The 18,390-nt window shown below is 33.9% G+C and overlaps 1 protein-coding gene across 1 annotated transcript in view; it reads right to left on the reverse strand.

Moving 5' to 3' along the window:
• Nucleotides 1-2,276: 2,276 nt before the first annotated feature.
• LOC145289926 (prostaglandin E2 receptor EP4 subtype-like) overlaps nt 2,277-18,390 on the reverse strand; it is a 154,451-nt gene continuing 138,337 nt past the window's right edge. The window contains exon 3 of the mRNA XM_080136449.1: nt 2,277-4,288. Within this exon, the coding sequence (XP_079992575.1) occupies nt 4,058-4,288 (231 nt within the window). The 3' untranslated portion in view covers nt 2,277-4,057. The remainder of the gene's footprint in view (nt 4,289-18,390) is intronic.

Below are 18,390 nucleotides of genomic sequence, written 5' to 3' on the forward strand. Positions count from 1 at the left end.
CTTAAGGCCACTCGAGGATAAGGATTAAAAAGTGTACAGTAGAAATTGGACGATATAGTAATCGTTAGTAATGGAAATTTGGTGACTTTGTCAGCTCATATGGAACGGCTCATCAAAAACTTGTTTACGTTAGACTTGAAGACAACCATATTGTAATCAGCTGGAAAGCAGGAAAACGGAAGACAATTCCATATCTTGTTATATTTAGGATTCGTCAGGTAATACCGTATGATTTAATTTTCATTAGGAGCCCTTCATGCCAAACTTTGTCAAAGGTTTTGGATATGTCAAGGTGTACCGTCTTAGTCTCCGTTTCCTTATCCAGTACATAGAATATGCGATCAGAGATAACCGTTAAAATATCTGAAGTAGAACGAGCTTTCCTAAATTCATATTGTCGGTCAGAGAAATTAGTTTGTACGAGGTAGTGAACTAGTGCTTTATTTATTAATGACTCAAAGGTTTTAGTAAAAAAGGGTAGAGTGCTGATAGGGTGATAATTGAGCAAGTCAGTTATTTCACCTGAATTCTTGTACACTGGCACTATAGAGGCAATGTTCTAGCTATCAAGCAAGCAAGATTCGGCAAGGTGTTTGTTGTAAAATTTTGAGAGAATAGGACCTGATTCAGTTAAGAATTTCTTAATTAATATAGTAAGACGAAAATCAAGCTAACACACTTTAAAGGTATTTAAGATTTTTAATGATATCACGCACATGAGAAGAGATGATTGCTAGATCACTAAGTGTGGCTTTTGTCCGCACAGGGAAATTTAGGAGGGAGTTGTTTACGAAGTTGAAGGCGAATAGCTGTGCAAGCAGTTCAACCTTCTCGATGCAATGAATTTGTAGAATTATATTAAAGCACTGAAATTTTTCGTTAGTGGTCTATTAAATTCTGATCATATAATGTCCTTCTTGATAATATGATTTCTTTAATTTGTTATCACAAAAGCTATTTCTTTCATGGACGTGAACTAGCAATCCAATAATTAAAGCCAAGCAGAAATTTTCTCAGCCATGTCGAACCCTTAACAACATCACAGGAAAAGACAAGATTACAGATGCGAGAGAATATTTCCTCTTACTGACATGAACATTTTCTGATCCAAAAGCAACGTGGTTCCAGTGAAAAACACTTAACTACCCAAGAACAAGAATGGAGCGACCAAAAGTTGTTATTAACATATAGGACTAAAAAACTGACCCAATCACATGCGAATGCGGAAATTTAGGTCATACGTTCAAGACAAGTTCGTGTGCCCTCCATTACCCAACCAGTGCAGTTGAATGACATTTCAGAAAACAACAATAAAATAAAGGGCTGCATAAAAAAATCACCAACCTAATAAGTCCACGCTAGCAACCAAACTCCAAACTCTGTTCCATTGACGAAATATTGCAACTCTGTGCCTGTTTTACAAGTATTTTAAGAGAATGTACTATGACGAACTCGAAGCACTGGACGTACATATCCCCGACTAACCCGAAAAGCAGCAAAATCCCACCCTACACTGTAGAGATCTCTATATGTCGGAAAGCCTTTTACTTTAATAGTTTCTTCCTTCAAACTGCTAGACTTTTGAATTCCCTTTCGGATACTTGCTTCTCTGGCTGTACTGATATGCAGAAGTTCAAGTGTAATGTGAACAGATATCCTTCTGCTCAACTCCTTATATAGTATCCCTATATATTTGGTTCTAACTAGTAGTTATTTAGGTGAAAGTGCCTTGTTTGGAGTGGAATAACATTAAAAGATCTTTTAATTAAAAAGTAGAAACTATTGTATGACCACATGCTTTAAAGACACGCAAAGAAGAAAAATTAAAATGTATGATTTAAAAAAATATGCTAACATATTGTAAACGTGTGTTCGCCAGCAGTCAACTCGTCTCTTCGGCGGTAGACCCTGGATATATTGGATGCACCTCCAAGACTTAAAAAGACTCAAAAGTATTCATAATTGAGTGGCAGATATTTCTTACAACTAATAGTAGTAGAAACCTTTAGATGATGGGTACTATGACGAAACTATTACTGCGGGAAGTTGGGTATTTGGTGTTATGTTTAAGAAGTGATATCGTAAATAGGTGAAGTTTCATAGAGTTTCGATCGCCATTGTGAGCGGTAATTTTGTTCAATTATGAACGTTGGAAGGTAATCTTCCATTGATAGAAATTCATTTGAGGACAAAACGTTTTCTTTGTCGGAATTTCTTTATTTCAATATTTTTTTCAAAAAATATAATCGAATTTTACTTTTAAATTATATCTCTTTCTTGTGTCTTTTATTTCCAATACATCATAAATGCAATATTTTCAAACTCAAGTTTAGAAAAAATAAAACACAAACATTTGATGTTTATGTAATGACGTCATTGAAAAGGTATTTGCATTATAAGGTTAAACTTATAAGGAAAAGACTAAACAGGAGCAACTAACGGTTATAGGCAAGAATACAGAAATAGTGTTCGTATCTAAAAATCAACTAATTTTTGTCTTTCGTCGTCATCGCCATGCAAGCTCGTATAGCGTTACCTTGTCGCACCAACAATTTCTGTTTAACTTATATGAAAGGAGGACAAATCAAGGGAAGTAAGTCATATCGGATTATTTTATGTTACTTGAGATAAAAAATACTTGTAAGCTACGATAAATGTGATTCTGAATTTCTCTCATGTAGACTTGTTATTGCGTAAAAAAATAACCGTAAAAAATTGTATCAAAAAATAAACAAGAGTTTTTTTTTTAATTACGATTGAAGATCTAATCTTGATAATTATGAATTAAATATGACTTTGTCTTAAGTAAACGTTCGGAATGAAACAAATTCGTTTCCGAAAAATGAGAGAAGTATAGAATTTTAAATAAAATAAATTCTTGTTTAATTTTGCTAATCCTTGAAATATTAATTTTTCTACACAAATATCTTATCTGATATGTTTTTTACCCTAGACGAGAGAATCCAACTTCTTCCGAAGGAGGAACTAGATAAGGATTATTAAATTGCAAGCTATCTTCATCTCCATATATTTCTTGATCACGGGACCTGATATACATCGCATGGAATTCCAAACTGGTTACTCATCTAGTACTGACCAGGATCAACGTCAATTAACTTTGATCTAACGAGAATCGGTGTGTCATACATTACCAAGTTTGCATAATAGAAAATTAGAATTGCATTCACTACATCTACCAAGAATTGTTATCTCAAGAAGTATCTTGTTTTTTAGCACTCGCACATTTACGCTGTTATTCAAGTTTTTCTTTCCTTTTAGGTATTAGTGTATATTGTTAACCAGACGTTTCTCAGCGTTCGCTCATCTCATCATCATCATTCGGCCGGAACATGATGTCAACAGTCGGATCATGTTGAGCAACAGCTCGGGTTTAGCTGCTGTCTAACGAAACATGTCGATCAGCCAATCACAACGCGGCACGCTGAATTACAACGAGGCGGCAGTGTGCGCACGCGTCTAGCACACGACTTTGCGATAGATATTAGAAAAGGAGAAAAACACCATTTGTTACATGCAAATCATGGACAGTACTAACATAGTGAATCTTTAAAACCTTCTCTTCCAATTTAAAAAATAAATAATTAAATAAATATTTTTATAGAAATAATCTTGAAAAATACTTGAAAAAGAATTTTGTTTCCAGTTTTCTTTGGAAAAACTTTAAACCATAAGAAATGGCAAAATATATTTAAAAATAAACAAAAAATTTCTTTTAACCTTTTTTTAAAATGATTCCTTAAAAAATCATTATTTCTTCTTCTAACCTTTTCTTGAAAATTATTCTTTTAAAAAAATGAATAATAAAACATCAAATTACGGTAGGTTGTGTTATGATTTTATCGGCGACGCTCAACATAATCCGGTTGTTAATGTCATGTTGCGGCCGAAGCCAAGCAAACGCTGAGATACGTTTGGTTCACAATATGCACCAGTACCTTCTTTTATTCTTTTTTGTTTTTGTTTTTTGTTTTGTTTTTTTGTTTGTTTCATTTTTTTTATAAAAAAATAATATATTATTATAGTAATAAATTCGTTCTCATAGATGAGCGATTTGTGACTCCGTTGTGTTCATATCTCGATGTTGTCGACACGGCCAGGTGCAGATATGTTTTCGAGCAAAATCATAGACGCGCAAAACGATTTCCTTCCTGAAGAGGATGTAGACCCAGGGGTCAAGGACTTGGTTGAAACATGCCAGTCGTATTCCTAAAAGGTCAGCCTCTTTATTTACGGGTAGCCATCTGATCTGGTTTATGATCACACGAATCTACAAATATAAATAGATAAAAATATATAGATAAAATAACATACGCGAACAAAAACAAATCGTAAAATACAATTTTCAAATGGCTCAATGGAAATCTTCAGTGATGCACGGCCCTCATTGTCACTTTAAGGTTTTGTATCATATCGCCTAAAATAGCAACCCGATTTTACTCCTGAATGCTAGACTGTCTCATTGAAAGCTATCTGCTACGTGTGACGACAGTGCAAAAAACGTGTTCTGACAATCTTCAGCCTTTCTTTTAAACTACGTCAGCAATATCAGTCAATGAGCCTTAAGTGAATATGTAGTCGTGAGCAACTCGAAAAATACAGGGTGGAAATATAAAAATGTCGCCATAGCAAAGGCGACGTGATTCCATTTCCGTTCGATGAAAACCGTTTCTTTTTTTTTTTGTTTTTGTTTTTTCGGGTTTTTTTGGGGGGGTGCAGACCATCTACTAGCTGGTCAGTTTTGTATAAATCCCAAAAGCGATAGGAACCTTCTGTCATGCCTGAAAGTGACACAATATTCAACGAACGAGATCGGAGATGCGCCGTCGTACAACTCATGCTCTCTATCGATCCAACTCATGACAACAGGACCATTGCTAGCACTCTCAATATGCAAATCCTGACGGTGCAACGCTTGAGGGCACAGCTTAATGCATAGGACGACTCACGGTTATGGTCTTTGGTGTCGTGTCAAGTGAGGACTACATCATTCTACCTCACATTATCGAAGTTGGTTTGGAAGTAAACATCAAAGTGTAGCTGGATGTGTTGAAGAGTGTGGCGATTCCCTGGTGCAATTAGGTGGCTTCTGGCAGACCCTGGGTGTGGCAGCAGGACTCTGCGCTGGCTTACAAATCCAAAGAGACACAAGCTTGGCTTCAGTACTACGGCTACCCTTCTCTCACTGGACTCACTTCTCTCTTGACTGGACTACTTCGTTTGTTCATACATCGAGAAAATCACTAACCTGACCTCCCACAACACTTTGTTTATTTGATGACAAGCTTAATCGCCGCCATCCGCAGAGTATTCGCCGAAATTTCGCTGGCGCTTGTGAAAAAGGCACGCTTTCAGTTCTGGACGCGTATCGAGTCGGTGAGTGATGCTGAAGGCGGCTAGATTGAAAATATTCCAGCTCATAATCAAGTTACCTGAATTGATTTCTTCAGTTAAAGTTTTAAAATAAAGCCGCAGTGTTGTTTTCTTTAAAGCGACAATTTTATCGTTCTACCCTGTATAAAAGTTAATTTTGAGTTCGTGGTTCTAATCATTTCCTACTTAATTCTTTTCCCATTTTTTCATTTTAATATACTTTCACGCGAATGTTTCTGTTATGTAATATAAAAATATATACGTAGTAGAGATTTAGAAGGCTATCACAATGCGAGGAATGAGATATATCGGTGTTGATGAGAGAAGACGAAAACAAGTGGCGATTTACAAATCAATAAGTACATACATATATATATCAATATATACATATATGTCTATATATACATATATGTCTATATATATACATACATTCATTCAGTATAAATGTCTTATTTGTTGTGTCTGTGACAAATCCATTATATTTCGGGAAAAACTTACCCTTTTCAGACGGTGGATGTTACAGTTCGATTCAGAGTATGCCGGGTGGAACGAAAGCAATGGATTAAATGGCTGTGTGAAATCTCGCAGCAAATTTAAGGAGGGGGGATTTAGATGTATAGCGTGTTTTAGGTGATTAACATATTGTTGAACTTGTTAGATTTTTTCTTTTATTTTTGTTCTTTTTTACATTATCTGTATTTTATTTTGTATATTCTATATTTATTGCGTTGTCTTTTTTCATACGTTTTATTAGCAAAATTACATTGACATACGTTTTATTAGCAAAATTACATTGACATACGTTTTATTAGCAAAGTTACATTAACATACATTTTATTAGCAAAATTACATTGACATACGTTTTATTAGCAAAATTACATTGACATACGTTTTATTAGCAAAATTACATTGGCATACGTTTTATTAGCAAAATTACATTGGCATACGTTTTATTAGCAAAATTACATTGACATACGTTTTATTAGCAAAATTACATTAACATACGTTTTATTAGCAAAATTACATTAACATACGTTTTATTAGCAAAATTACATTGACATATGTTTCCAAAATCTATAAAATTTCCTTTATTACCATGTTTATATTTATCGAATACAACCTCTTGAATTATATTATATGAAACATCGATATCTCAGAAACCAAACTATTTTTAATGTCAAGAAAAAAAAACATTTTAAAGATGTCATAAAAAAAACATATTTTTAAAGATGCCCATAACAAGATTCTGAAACGAAACCTTTTAATATTTTATTCTCAAAATAAATGTGTTTGATTTATTTTCTTTTTCCCTGTAATCAATAAGATTAGAAAAAAAAGATAATTTTAAAACGGATGAGGGTTATTGCCCTTTGACTTAGAATGAATTCTTTAATGCAAAATGGATGGTTTAACATGGTTAAATTTGTATTTATTTTTGCATTAAATATCAATGCCTATTATTTCCTAACCAAACATCAAATGGATACCATAATACTTAGTTCTCTGCCTCTTATCATAATAAATGTGCAAACAAAAATTCAGCCAGATTGGCCCAGTAGTATTCGAGAAAATTACTAGAGTAAATGTGGTATTTTGGTGACTAATCTGTATTAATCCCTAAAAGGTGAATCCAATACCATAATGTGTAGTTTGTTGCACGTTAGCATAACAAAGATACACACAAAATTGCAACTAGATCCATCCAGTAGTTTCTAAGAAAAATTGCAACGGAAGATAAACTGACAAAGAGAAATACAGATTAAACTCAGCCTATATAAAAAAGAAAGAAAAATGGTCGACTAACTGTATCCATTGTTTTGTTTTATCAAAGTTATTCTTTTATGATTTTACTTTTTAGTTAGATAACTTCAAAGCAAATTTAATCTTTGCGATTAACCAACTCCTAACCATGCCAAGCAAATTTCACAAAAAATGTAAACATTATTTTTTACTTTAACCACAAACAACGCAATTTGCTAGTCGGAAGAAAGAGGCTACTATTTGAAAACGTGTCTAACAGTGGACTCTGGAGAGTTGAGCACCAAGATGTCTTTTCAAATTGCATTTAAACTTCTGCGGGTTTGTACAACCAGGGAAACAATGAAGAATTGAAAGTCTAGCTGTTCAAGGAAAAAAAGTTTTTAGAGTGAAAGCTTTCTGACATCTAGGAACTTCAGGGTAAATTTTGCGGTTTGTTGGGTTAGTTAGGAGTATTTATGTCAAGGATGCACAAGTGTAATGAGTTCATCAAAGTACATTTTATTAAAATACTTATAAAACAGACATGGGGGTGCAATATTGCGGCGATGAGGCAGAGATTGGAACTTGGACAATAGTGCGAAAGCTATTAGATTTGAGACACTTATTTCAGATTGGTTTAATAATTCAAAAATGTAAGCATTTTTAAATGATTAAAATTCTTTAAATTTATTAATTTTTTTGTTAAAGTCACAGATCAACACTGCCCTCTAGTTTAAGCGTGCTTATATAACATGTGCATGTTTATGTGCACCGTAACTCAATGATACGGCATAATCACATAAATTAAATATACGGAATAATAACGTTCACACACCGGTTCTCGTTGGATCACCGAAGTTCAGCGACGTTGAACTTGATCAGTACAAGATGTGTGACCATTTGAAAATACCAGGCGCTGTATGCAGAAGAACGGCGATACTGACTTATAAAATTTCAAAAACCTAGCTCTGTCATCCTCTCTGCCCAAGATATACATGCGACCGAGGATTGCCTGTCAATTTAACATTCCCTTGACACTTCTTTTAGAGGAAGTCAGTTGCACCCGTCTAGGTTGAATGTCGTTGTCATAACTCAATGAATCATTGATATATTTTCGTACAGGAAACCTTGAAAACATGCTCGCGCACATACGCAGAAATGTCTGTCCTTAATCTTGCTGGGTTACACTAACATAACATACAATGTCGTCACTGAGAGAAGTTAAAATAACAATAATAAGGAACAAGTTTATCTTTCTCGTCATGATCTCAGGCGCATCCAATTGGTCAAATAAACAAGCAATCAAACCCCTCAGAAGCGTCGCATCCAGATTAAAATATAATTAAGAGATAGTGTACCAAGTTCCGTAAACATATTGAGTCCTTTCACCCAGAGCTATCGGTCTGAACTGCAATAGTTAAATAGCAAGTTTAGTCATACAAGCAGGGTCAATGTCTCTATTTACGTGCCTCCTCACGAGAGCAGTACTTGGCATAAGGTCAAGTATTAATGCTAAGAAAATCTGGTTCGACAAACGGGGCACTGTAGATTGGAACAAGAATAAACATTTTCAGTCAAAAGGGATATTTTCACGAAAAAAAACGGAGTGTACTGTAAAATCTGTGGAGACTTTTGTCACCAGACTCAAAGGAAATATTAATACTAGTGATCGATTACAGGCAAAGAAAGATATAGTGGATACATAATAAATAGCAAAACTGATCGATTCAACAATATTAAATAAAATTCCTTCATAATACTCTGACGATCATCTACACCAAATAGACTAACAGATGCTCTTTGATTTGCATTTTAACCAATGAGATATCTTATTGGTTCTGATTGACTTTGAGCAAAGCTTAGTATCTGTTCTGATGCTGCACTTCATCTTGAAATGAATTGTATGTTCGAAAGTCATTCGTTTGCAGAGATCCTACTGCACTGCTTTCCCCACGCAGTCGTGTCTATTCTTGTATTATTTTGGGGCTACTTTGATGCATTCATTTATGTTGTTTACCGTTTCGTCTCTTTGTCCACAAAGTCTAGATTTACTGTTTTCATGGGTTTTATCTATTTTAGTTTTATGTAGTTAGTGCTGATCGCATTGTCCTGTGCAGCTATCAGTAGCGTTTCTATTTCTCTGTTTGTATGTGCTTTTCTTAGCCATGTACAAGTATTTTCTGTATTGTTCATTTTGACGATGTCTCTTGTTGTGATTATCAGTCATTCTCTGTTTCGAATTGTTTTCCGTCTGTTTGTGTGTCTTCCACAAAGTTTCTACCAGTCCCTTTGTTTTTCACGTAGAGTAGATTATTATCATCTTTATGGCATATTATTTGTCACATTTTGTGCCTGGCTGTTGTTATTGCCGAATTTATACTGGTAGGCGGATCTAGCAAATAAAATAGGTCATTAGCATATTTTTTTCAGTCTTTCAGCACTTTCAGCAAGATTCTGGCGGTTCTTAACAAAGTACTCTTCTGAAATAATGCAATGGGTCCCAATTTTCTCAATCCACTTGCCTAATCCTTTTGTTTCAGTCCCGAGGGATCCCATCACAATAGATGCAGTTTCTTTTCCAGTCTTCGTGCTTTTATGCTGTCTTCTTGTCTTTTTTCTCCACATTCACATCAGGTGGCACTCGTATATCAATGATTTGCGTTCCTTTGTTGCAACAAGATTAAATTATTATTATTATTATTATTATTATTATTATTATTATTATTATTATTATTATTATTATTATTGGCTCACAAGGAGCTTTCACGCAGGTCATCAAAGATCTCTCCTTGGAAACAGCCTGTGGTGTTCCCTGGAAGCTGAGTGACAACAAATCTCCCCAGATTTCAAGTACTCCACACCTCTTTCGATAGTATTTACAAAAGAATTTGCATTATCGCAACAGCTGCTTGCCATTAATTTCTCGTTGGCAGCGGCCATTGGTCTTCACTGGAATTTGAGTGAAGAACAATTATTATTATTATTATTATTATTATTATCATTATTATTATTATTATTATTATTATTATTATTATTATTATTATTATTATTATTATTTAAATCAGGTGTTACCGCTAGTATAAATTAGTGTCTAACAATAAATCTCCTCATATATTCCCGTTCTCCCTATTCCATTTCAATATTATTTAACCCACTTCGTGTTCTTACCGGAGTTACCAGAGACTTTTAGTTGATAAATGTTAGCATATTTTACGAGAACCTAGATAATAAGTATTCCTGCTATTTGAGTAATTCTTGTTCTCTTTCAGTCGATGTGTTAGTGATGCTCTCCCTCCTAGGTTTTCGTATTCTTTTTGATACGTCACGAAAAATTTCCATGGTACCAACTAATGTTAGCACCACTATCGTCTTTTAAAATATATAATTGGTTGCTAGAATGAAAATATTAGAGTGCAATGTTTTTCTAACATAGAAAATAATAGATGATTGATCAATATGCTTCTCACCTACGCCCATCGTTATAAGACACAGTTTTGATAATTATATTTTTCAAAATGGCTCCTTTCCGCATTTCATTCAACTTTCAAGCTCCCCATTGACTTAGTTAAATAAGCGATACACCTGTTTTCAGCATTTGAAAACAATCCAGTTCTCAATAGCTATCAGGCGATTTCTTGGGGATGAGTATACAATTGTTAAGTAGAAGGTTTGCGAGAATTCCGGCTAGCTATTAATAGAGATGTCAGTGGATAATTATATTTTAAAAACAATATATATATATATATATATATATATATATATATAATTTGATTATTTTTTTTGGAAAAAGAATTCCAGCAGAGTGCTCAATTAAAAGGAAAATCCAAATTTTAAGAGCGTACTTATATTTTGTGTACAGAAAGTTGTTAGTTGAGACAGGTCATTGGTACCGTCGGTTTCAAGCCCGATAATAAGGCCCGTTTAAGGTATCCTTATCAAGCTCTCTTCAGTCAATATTCGTCTCAGAGACGAATATTGACTGAAGAGAGCTTGATAAGGATACCTTAAACGGGCCTTATTATCGGGCTTGAAACCGACGGTACCAATGACCTGTCTCAACTAACAACTTTCTGTACACAAAATATATATATATATATATATATTGTTTTTAAAATATAATTATCCACTGACACGTGTTTCGTCGTCTACAACTTATCAGTATATATATATATATATATATATATATATATAGAGAGAGAGAGAGAGAGAGAGAGAGAGAGAGAGAGAGAGAGAGAGAGAGACCACGATGACAAACAGTTGGGCCGCCTGTCTGGGTTCTCTCGCACTATACCACTTGACCTCAAAGGAAAGTAAAGATGGTGACACCTGAATCCAACTCAAACCTCATCACTTTACACTTATGGCAACATCGCGTTAACGATTTGTTTATCATAACATGCGTCCACGCATGTGTGTGTGCCTGCTGATGTGACGGACGCGCGTCAGTGTGAAATGATATTCTCCTTAAGCCGACACAAGCGTTCGTTTAAGAGGTATCCCGCCATTGGCATTTGAAAACATGTCCATGAGAAAATTGTAACACCAAATCCGATTGGTTAGTTATCTAGCATAAATATTACTTAGATATAAAAACAATCGCTAACAGAATATCTTGTATTTTACCTGATAATTTCCTAATATGAACAATTTTGTGTAGCTTACTTGCCATAGCTACGTTGTAATATTGCTACATCTCTTAAGCTATATTTATATAGGGCGTAATTACGTTAACACACCGTGTAATGTTGTGAACCTTTTAGGCTGTGGTAATAGCGTAGTATTTGTTAACTGTGGCAAGCGGGGTCAAGGGTCAAAATATTATTATTATTGTTATTGTTATTATTATTAACTGATGGTCGCTGGATCAATTATTATGATTAGAAGAATAAACAATTAAATTGGGGAAGCTATGATTGACGTGTGAATCGCAAAAGGAATATGAAAATAGAAAATAAATATAAATATTATTTTACATTAGTTTGATCTGAGACACGTAATTAGGTGACGTAAGAGAACACGTAATGTAGGTAGTTTTGGACAGATTCAGAGAGTTGAGAATTGACGAATAAAGCGGACAGACGTCTAGACAAGGGTGGACAGACAGCTATGAGCAGGCTATAAGAATAGAAAATGTAGATGAACTGCAGATCATTTTAAAACCATTTGAGACAACTGTAATAAATTTATATTATAAAAATATAAAGAGTTGTTTTATGGTTTCACAAGTAAGAAGAAGTGTAATTGAATGGTGCTGATCGTTTCATGGTTCGTTACGGAGAAGCGGGAAGATGCAGAAGAACTCTTCAAGAAAAAAGGTATGAAGGATATATCATTCTTCTTACATATGAACTGTAAAAATATCCCATGTTATAAGTCTGATACAACATGACTCGGTTTACACGTCAATATCATGTCCTCCTAGCTAAACAACATACATACGATTTATACGTTTATTATCTGTCTGTTAAAAGAACAATATCTCATATCCACTAGATAACACATGACACGTTTTAATATATCATCTCTTCCAATATAAATCAATATATAACCTATATTGATTTTGGTGTCCGTTGACCAGTTCGCATCGACGATGCGATATCGAACCTGGGTTATAAAAAATACAACGTAGAAGCAGGTCCTGAAAATGGAATGAGATTTCGTTTCAAGAGGAAAAAAAGACAAGAAAAACACACACAAACACAATAAAATGTCTGGAGAAAAAATAAAGAAAAAAAAGGAACAGTAGGAAAAAAAAAGAAATACACACGTACACACGCACAACCTTTTTACGAAGAAAGAAAAGAAATACATACAGACACACAGATGTAAACCTTTATATATAGAAAATAATTAAGAAAAAATGTTTATCGTATTAGCAATATGCTCTTTATAAACAGAAGAAAAATATCATTTAATGCAAAAAGTAGAAGAAAAAAAGAATTACGTTATTCTGTTTAAACAATGGATCGATGAGAGAGAAAGTAAGAAATTGTTAACGGGAGCACGTACAGATGAAATTGTTCTGAATTGTGTCATTCATGATTGAAATATTTACACCGTTGCTTAAAGTTTATAAGAGAAATGGCCATCGGTTGTTTTGAACTGGTTATAAAAAAAAGAAAAGAAAAAAGAATTGATGCTCTTTTTTAGGTCAGAAGCAATGGACAGTTTCTGAAAATTGTTAAGCATTGTTTTTCCAGTTTTAACGGCATTTTTGAACATTTTTTATTTTAAGGACTGAAAAAGGTTGATTTATGTAATTTATTTAGAAGTTAATGTTGAATGTTGGAAAAAAATGTGTATTTATGATTTTATATTGTAGTTCATAATGTATAATTGTTGTTTTCCAGGAGTCTACAAAATATTAATTTTAAAAAAAGAAAGAAAAAAACAAAAGATTAGATTAAGATTAAATGGTCGGCCTAGTCAAATTAGAATTTTAAAGAGGGGACAGGATTAAATTTACATAGGCGGTTAACTATTTGGGGGGGGGAGAGATTCACAGGACCCTGCAAAGGGGATTTTTTAAATAGGTTTTTCGATTATGAAAAATGCTATTTTCGTCGTCTGTATGTAGCTTGATTAAGCTGACCGGTGTTACGGTTGAAAGATCATATTCTTCGCATACAATAATGACGAGAGTACTGCATGCCTATTGGCTTAAAAGGCTTGTTGTAGCTGCAACGAGGGGGCGCGATAGAATGCACCCACATAGATTAAGCTTGCAGATAGGGCCGCTTGTGAGCTTCGGCTGATTGAAAATGTTCAATCTTGGGAGTAACAGAACTTCCAATACAAGAGCGGACGTGTAGTGGTGACGTGGCCACTATGTAGTGAAACTGAAGTGGGAGAATGAAGAAAAGAAAAGATAGAATAGATGCAGCGTATGAGTAAGAACTTTAGAAGTAAAATATTACCCTATTTTTTTTTTTTTTTTTTTTTTTTACACAGTGATCACCACTTATCAAGGCCCGGAAGCCACTCAGGGATAAGGGTTATTGTAAGTACATCACGTTAGTGAGGAGATTTTATGAAGTGTTTAATTAGGGGGGCGGTTCATTAGGAATTTGTTAACATTAGACTTGAAGACATCCAAGTTGTAGTCCGGAGGGAAGCAGGCAGACGGAACAGAGTTCCACAGGCGTGCAGTATTGTGAATTAAAGGTACCAAAATCTTATATCAGAGTATGTATGTGGGATGTTCCTAGTTTGGTATTCTGAAGTGGTCGAGTGGGACATTTGGAGAAATCACACACCTCATCAGCGGGATAGCTAAGGGTTTAGTGAAGTGCTTTGTACCGTCGGCGCGAATGAGGTTCAGGTCACCTCAATTAAGGGTTTAGTTAAGTGAGGTGTTACGTTTTTTCCACTGTCTGATTTGGAAGACTGAGAGATTCAGAGCTTGGAAGTCCGAGTGAACCGTAAATAGAATTATGAAGTTTAGCAGGTACCTTGTAAAATTGAATGCTGACCACGGAAACTTATGTAGATAGGGTTTTTTTCTGTTTTGGTCCCAATAACTAGAGTATGAATGATCATTAAAAGCATGGAAAGGTTTAAAGAATAACGCCTGTATAAAAGAAGTCAGAAATCTGTCTGATGAGATGTCATCAAAAATTTTTTTGAGGAAAGGTAGGAGGCGCCTTGATATTGGAATTCGCATGGGATGGCTGACATTTTCCTGCCTCGCAGGTGTGTAAAATAAGGAGAGAATAGGGCGTATAGGAAAAATGTATGCCGTACATTTTTGAAAATAGGGGGGGAAAGGAGTGTAATGTTATGAACCTTTTAGGCTGTGATAATAGCGTAGTATCTGTTAACTGTGGCAAGCGGGGTCAAGGGTCAAAATATTAGTATTATTGTTATTGTTATTATTATTAATTGATTTGAGCGACGGGTGGTCGCTGGATCAGTTATTATGATTAGAAGAACAAACAATTAAATTGCGGAAGAGATGATTGACGTGTGAATCGCAAAAGAAATGTGAAAATAGAAAATAGATGTAAACATCATTTTACATTAGGTTGCAGATCCTGTGAAAACCATTTGAGATAAATGTAATAAATTCATATTATAAAAATATAAAGAGTTGTTTCAAGTAAGAACAAGTGTAATTGGATTGTGCTGATCATTTCATGGTTCTTCACGGAGAAGCGGGAAGATAGAGAAGAACTCTTAAAAAAAAGGTATAAAGCATATACTATTCTTCTTACATATGAACTGTAAAAATATCCCGTGTTATAAGTCTGATACAACATGACTCGGTTTATACGTCAATATCATGTCACACTGGCTAAGCAACATACATACGATTTATACGTTTATTATCTGTCTGTTAAAAGAACAATATCTTACATCCACTAGATAACACATGACACGTTTTAATATATCATCTCCTCAAATATAACCCAATATACAACAACCGGTTCTCGTTAGATCCCCGAAATTAATCATCGTTGAACTTTGTCAATGCTAAAATGAGTGACCATTTGGGAATACAATGAGCTGTATAAGCTCTCCGCTTATTTCAGTATTGTTTCCCGTCGTCGTGGATCTCTCATGAGAGAAATAGTAAGAGATTGCGCAACCCTTGCTTCACAATTCAATGAGTGTCATCCATCATCGTTTCAGAATGATATGATGGACATCATCGTTCTGATCAACGGACATCCACTCATGTATTCAGCGCTGTTTAAGAAAGTACCGAAATTATATGTATTAAATCGCGTTAAAATATTATATGTGTATATACATTTAATAATTTATATATATATATATATAGAGAGAGAGAGAGAGAGAGAGAGAAAGAAAGAGAGAGAAAGAGAGAGATAAATACACATATACATATAGACAGAGAAATTTCTAGATTGGTATCTGGGGGCTCAATTAATTTACTAGAAGAGAAGAACCCCTACCTTCGTTAAGACATGCATCTATGATAAGGTAAACTTTGATGTAAAAACCAGAGGTTTACTGTATGCTCTTTCCTATGGCAGCCATTGTACCGACGGAGATTAGCAGTTGTACCAAAAATGTAGTTGGTTCTGCACAAAACCGTTACCACTATAAACAAATAATCTGCATGAATTTTGAACAACTTAGTTGTTGTGACGGAGCTCGTACGTCAAAATCGGCGGGAGAGTTCATCATATATATATATATATATATATATATATATATATATATATATATATATATATATATATGTGTGTGTGTGTGTGTGTGTGTATATATATGTATATATATGCATATATATATGTATATGTATATATATGTATATATATGTATATGTATTTATATATATGTATATATGTATATATATGTATATATGTATATATATGTATATATATTTTTGTATATATATATATATATATATAAAACCAAATATATATATATATTATTTGCATCGTTTATTTAAAGATATTTTACGCGACTGTTTTTCCAGTTATGCAGAGCGTTACCGTAATTTTAGTCTCTCTTTACCACATCCGTATCTTAAAAAAACAATCGACTTATAAGTCAAAATCCCGAAAATGTTTTTGTTCATTCATCAATCACCAATCCCTGTGACGTCAGAAATGGACAAAATAAACAAAAATTAACCAAATGGCACAAAAGCTGACGACCCGTTGCGGGAAGGTCATTTGGAACTCTCTCACTATTATTATTTTTTCAACAAGTATGAATTTTAGAAAACGGTGCATAAGAAAGGATGTTCTGTTGAAAACTGTATAAAAATAGAGTTTAAATGACTGAAGTTAATGGAAAAAGCACCTGCTAGGGTGACTCAAAAAATATTTTTTGTAGAAGCTGCACACTTATATGTCATTTAACTATAGTTTAAAACTTACCGAAGTGAAAGGTAGGCAATTTTTCAGTTTCATCTGGCTTTTTCGGTAAGATAAAAGGTAAGTATTTGTTTGACCTTTTGGGCATATTAAAGACAGAAAATGTTCGTAAATTTGAGATAAAAAAAATAGTAAGAATGTTTTGCATTCACTATGATAACGTTTTAATTAACTTGAAAATTGTAATACTAAAGTACAATTTGTAGAAGCTTCTAAGATCTTGAACTAAATCTAAAAGAATACTTCGTTTTATATTCGTACCAACATATTATTAGTTTATTACTAGTCAATGTGGTTTTATAGCTTTAAAATAAATAGATACTTTCATATGTTTTTAAAAATAATAAATAAAATAAAATAAAGTAATAAAATTGAGTAATTTTCTATCTTAAATCGATTTATGTCAAATAGATTTGTGTCAAAACAGAAAATGGGAAATAACAAAAAATAAACCAAAAATAATGGTTAAAACTCCCGACAAAATATCTGACTTGATTAAATTAAGAATAAACTTCAAGTCACATCGTGGACGAACGATGAATAATCTTGCTAAAATAATGTTTATTTTAATCTAATTTTCGTTTGTATTTAAAATTGAAATGTGTCTAGAAAATTCCAAGAGGAAGAAAAAAGTATGAAAATTGTAACTAACAATGCCATGTTGATCCTACATTACAAATTCACGCATAAATAGAAGAGGGCAAGCTATCTTCAAATATCCTCTTAAGTTTGGAATAGAGAAACGGACTTATAAAGTAGATATTAATAAGTCCCCCCTTTTTGTTGTTTGTTATTTCTGTCTGTGTCTAATAATGTATTTATTGCAGATTATTATCCTCATCTTTTTTTTAGCTGTTTTTTCACGACGTTTCGACCAAATATTCCTCTGGCCTTCGTCAGGTGGTGACTACGACGGGATAGGAACTCTGAATCTCCCTACTGCATTCTCAGCAGTTATTGCCATCCATAGTTGTTGTCGTCTACCACGTTTTTGGCAAAGTAAGCCTCTGCCCGACTTTGGGTAGGATTGAAACCGCTACCTTCAGACAATTCTCACCTGGAACCGTAGAGATTCAACGTCTCCATCCACTGCGCCACGGGCCCTGAAGGATGGCAGAACTTGCTGAAAATGCATTCAGGGAATTCAGAGTTCCTATCTCATCGCAGTTACCACCTGTTGAAGGCCAGAGGAATAGTTGGCCGAAACGTCGTGAAACAACAACTAAGAAAGATGAGGATAATAGGCTGCAATAAATAAATAAATTAATAAAAATAATACTCATCTCAATAATTAATTCCAATTAAATAATATATCTATCTGTGTCTGTAACTGTCCTTCATATATGTGTGATAGTGCACTATACCTACAATATACATGAGAGGTATACACTATTCCTGCATCAGAACCATT

Source organism: Euprymna scolopes, chromosome 2 (genome assembly GCF_053919585.1).
Source record: "Euprymna scolopes isolate OS-2025 chromosome 2, ASM5391958v1, whole genome shotgun sequence".
In the NCBI taxonomy this organism is placed as follows: domain Eukaryota; kingdom Metazoa; phylum Mollusca; class Cephalopoda; order Sepiida; family Sepiolidae; genus Euprymna; species Euprymna scolopes.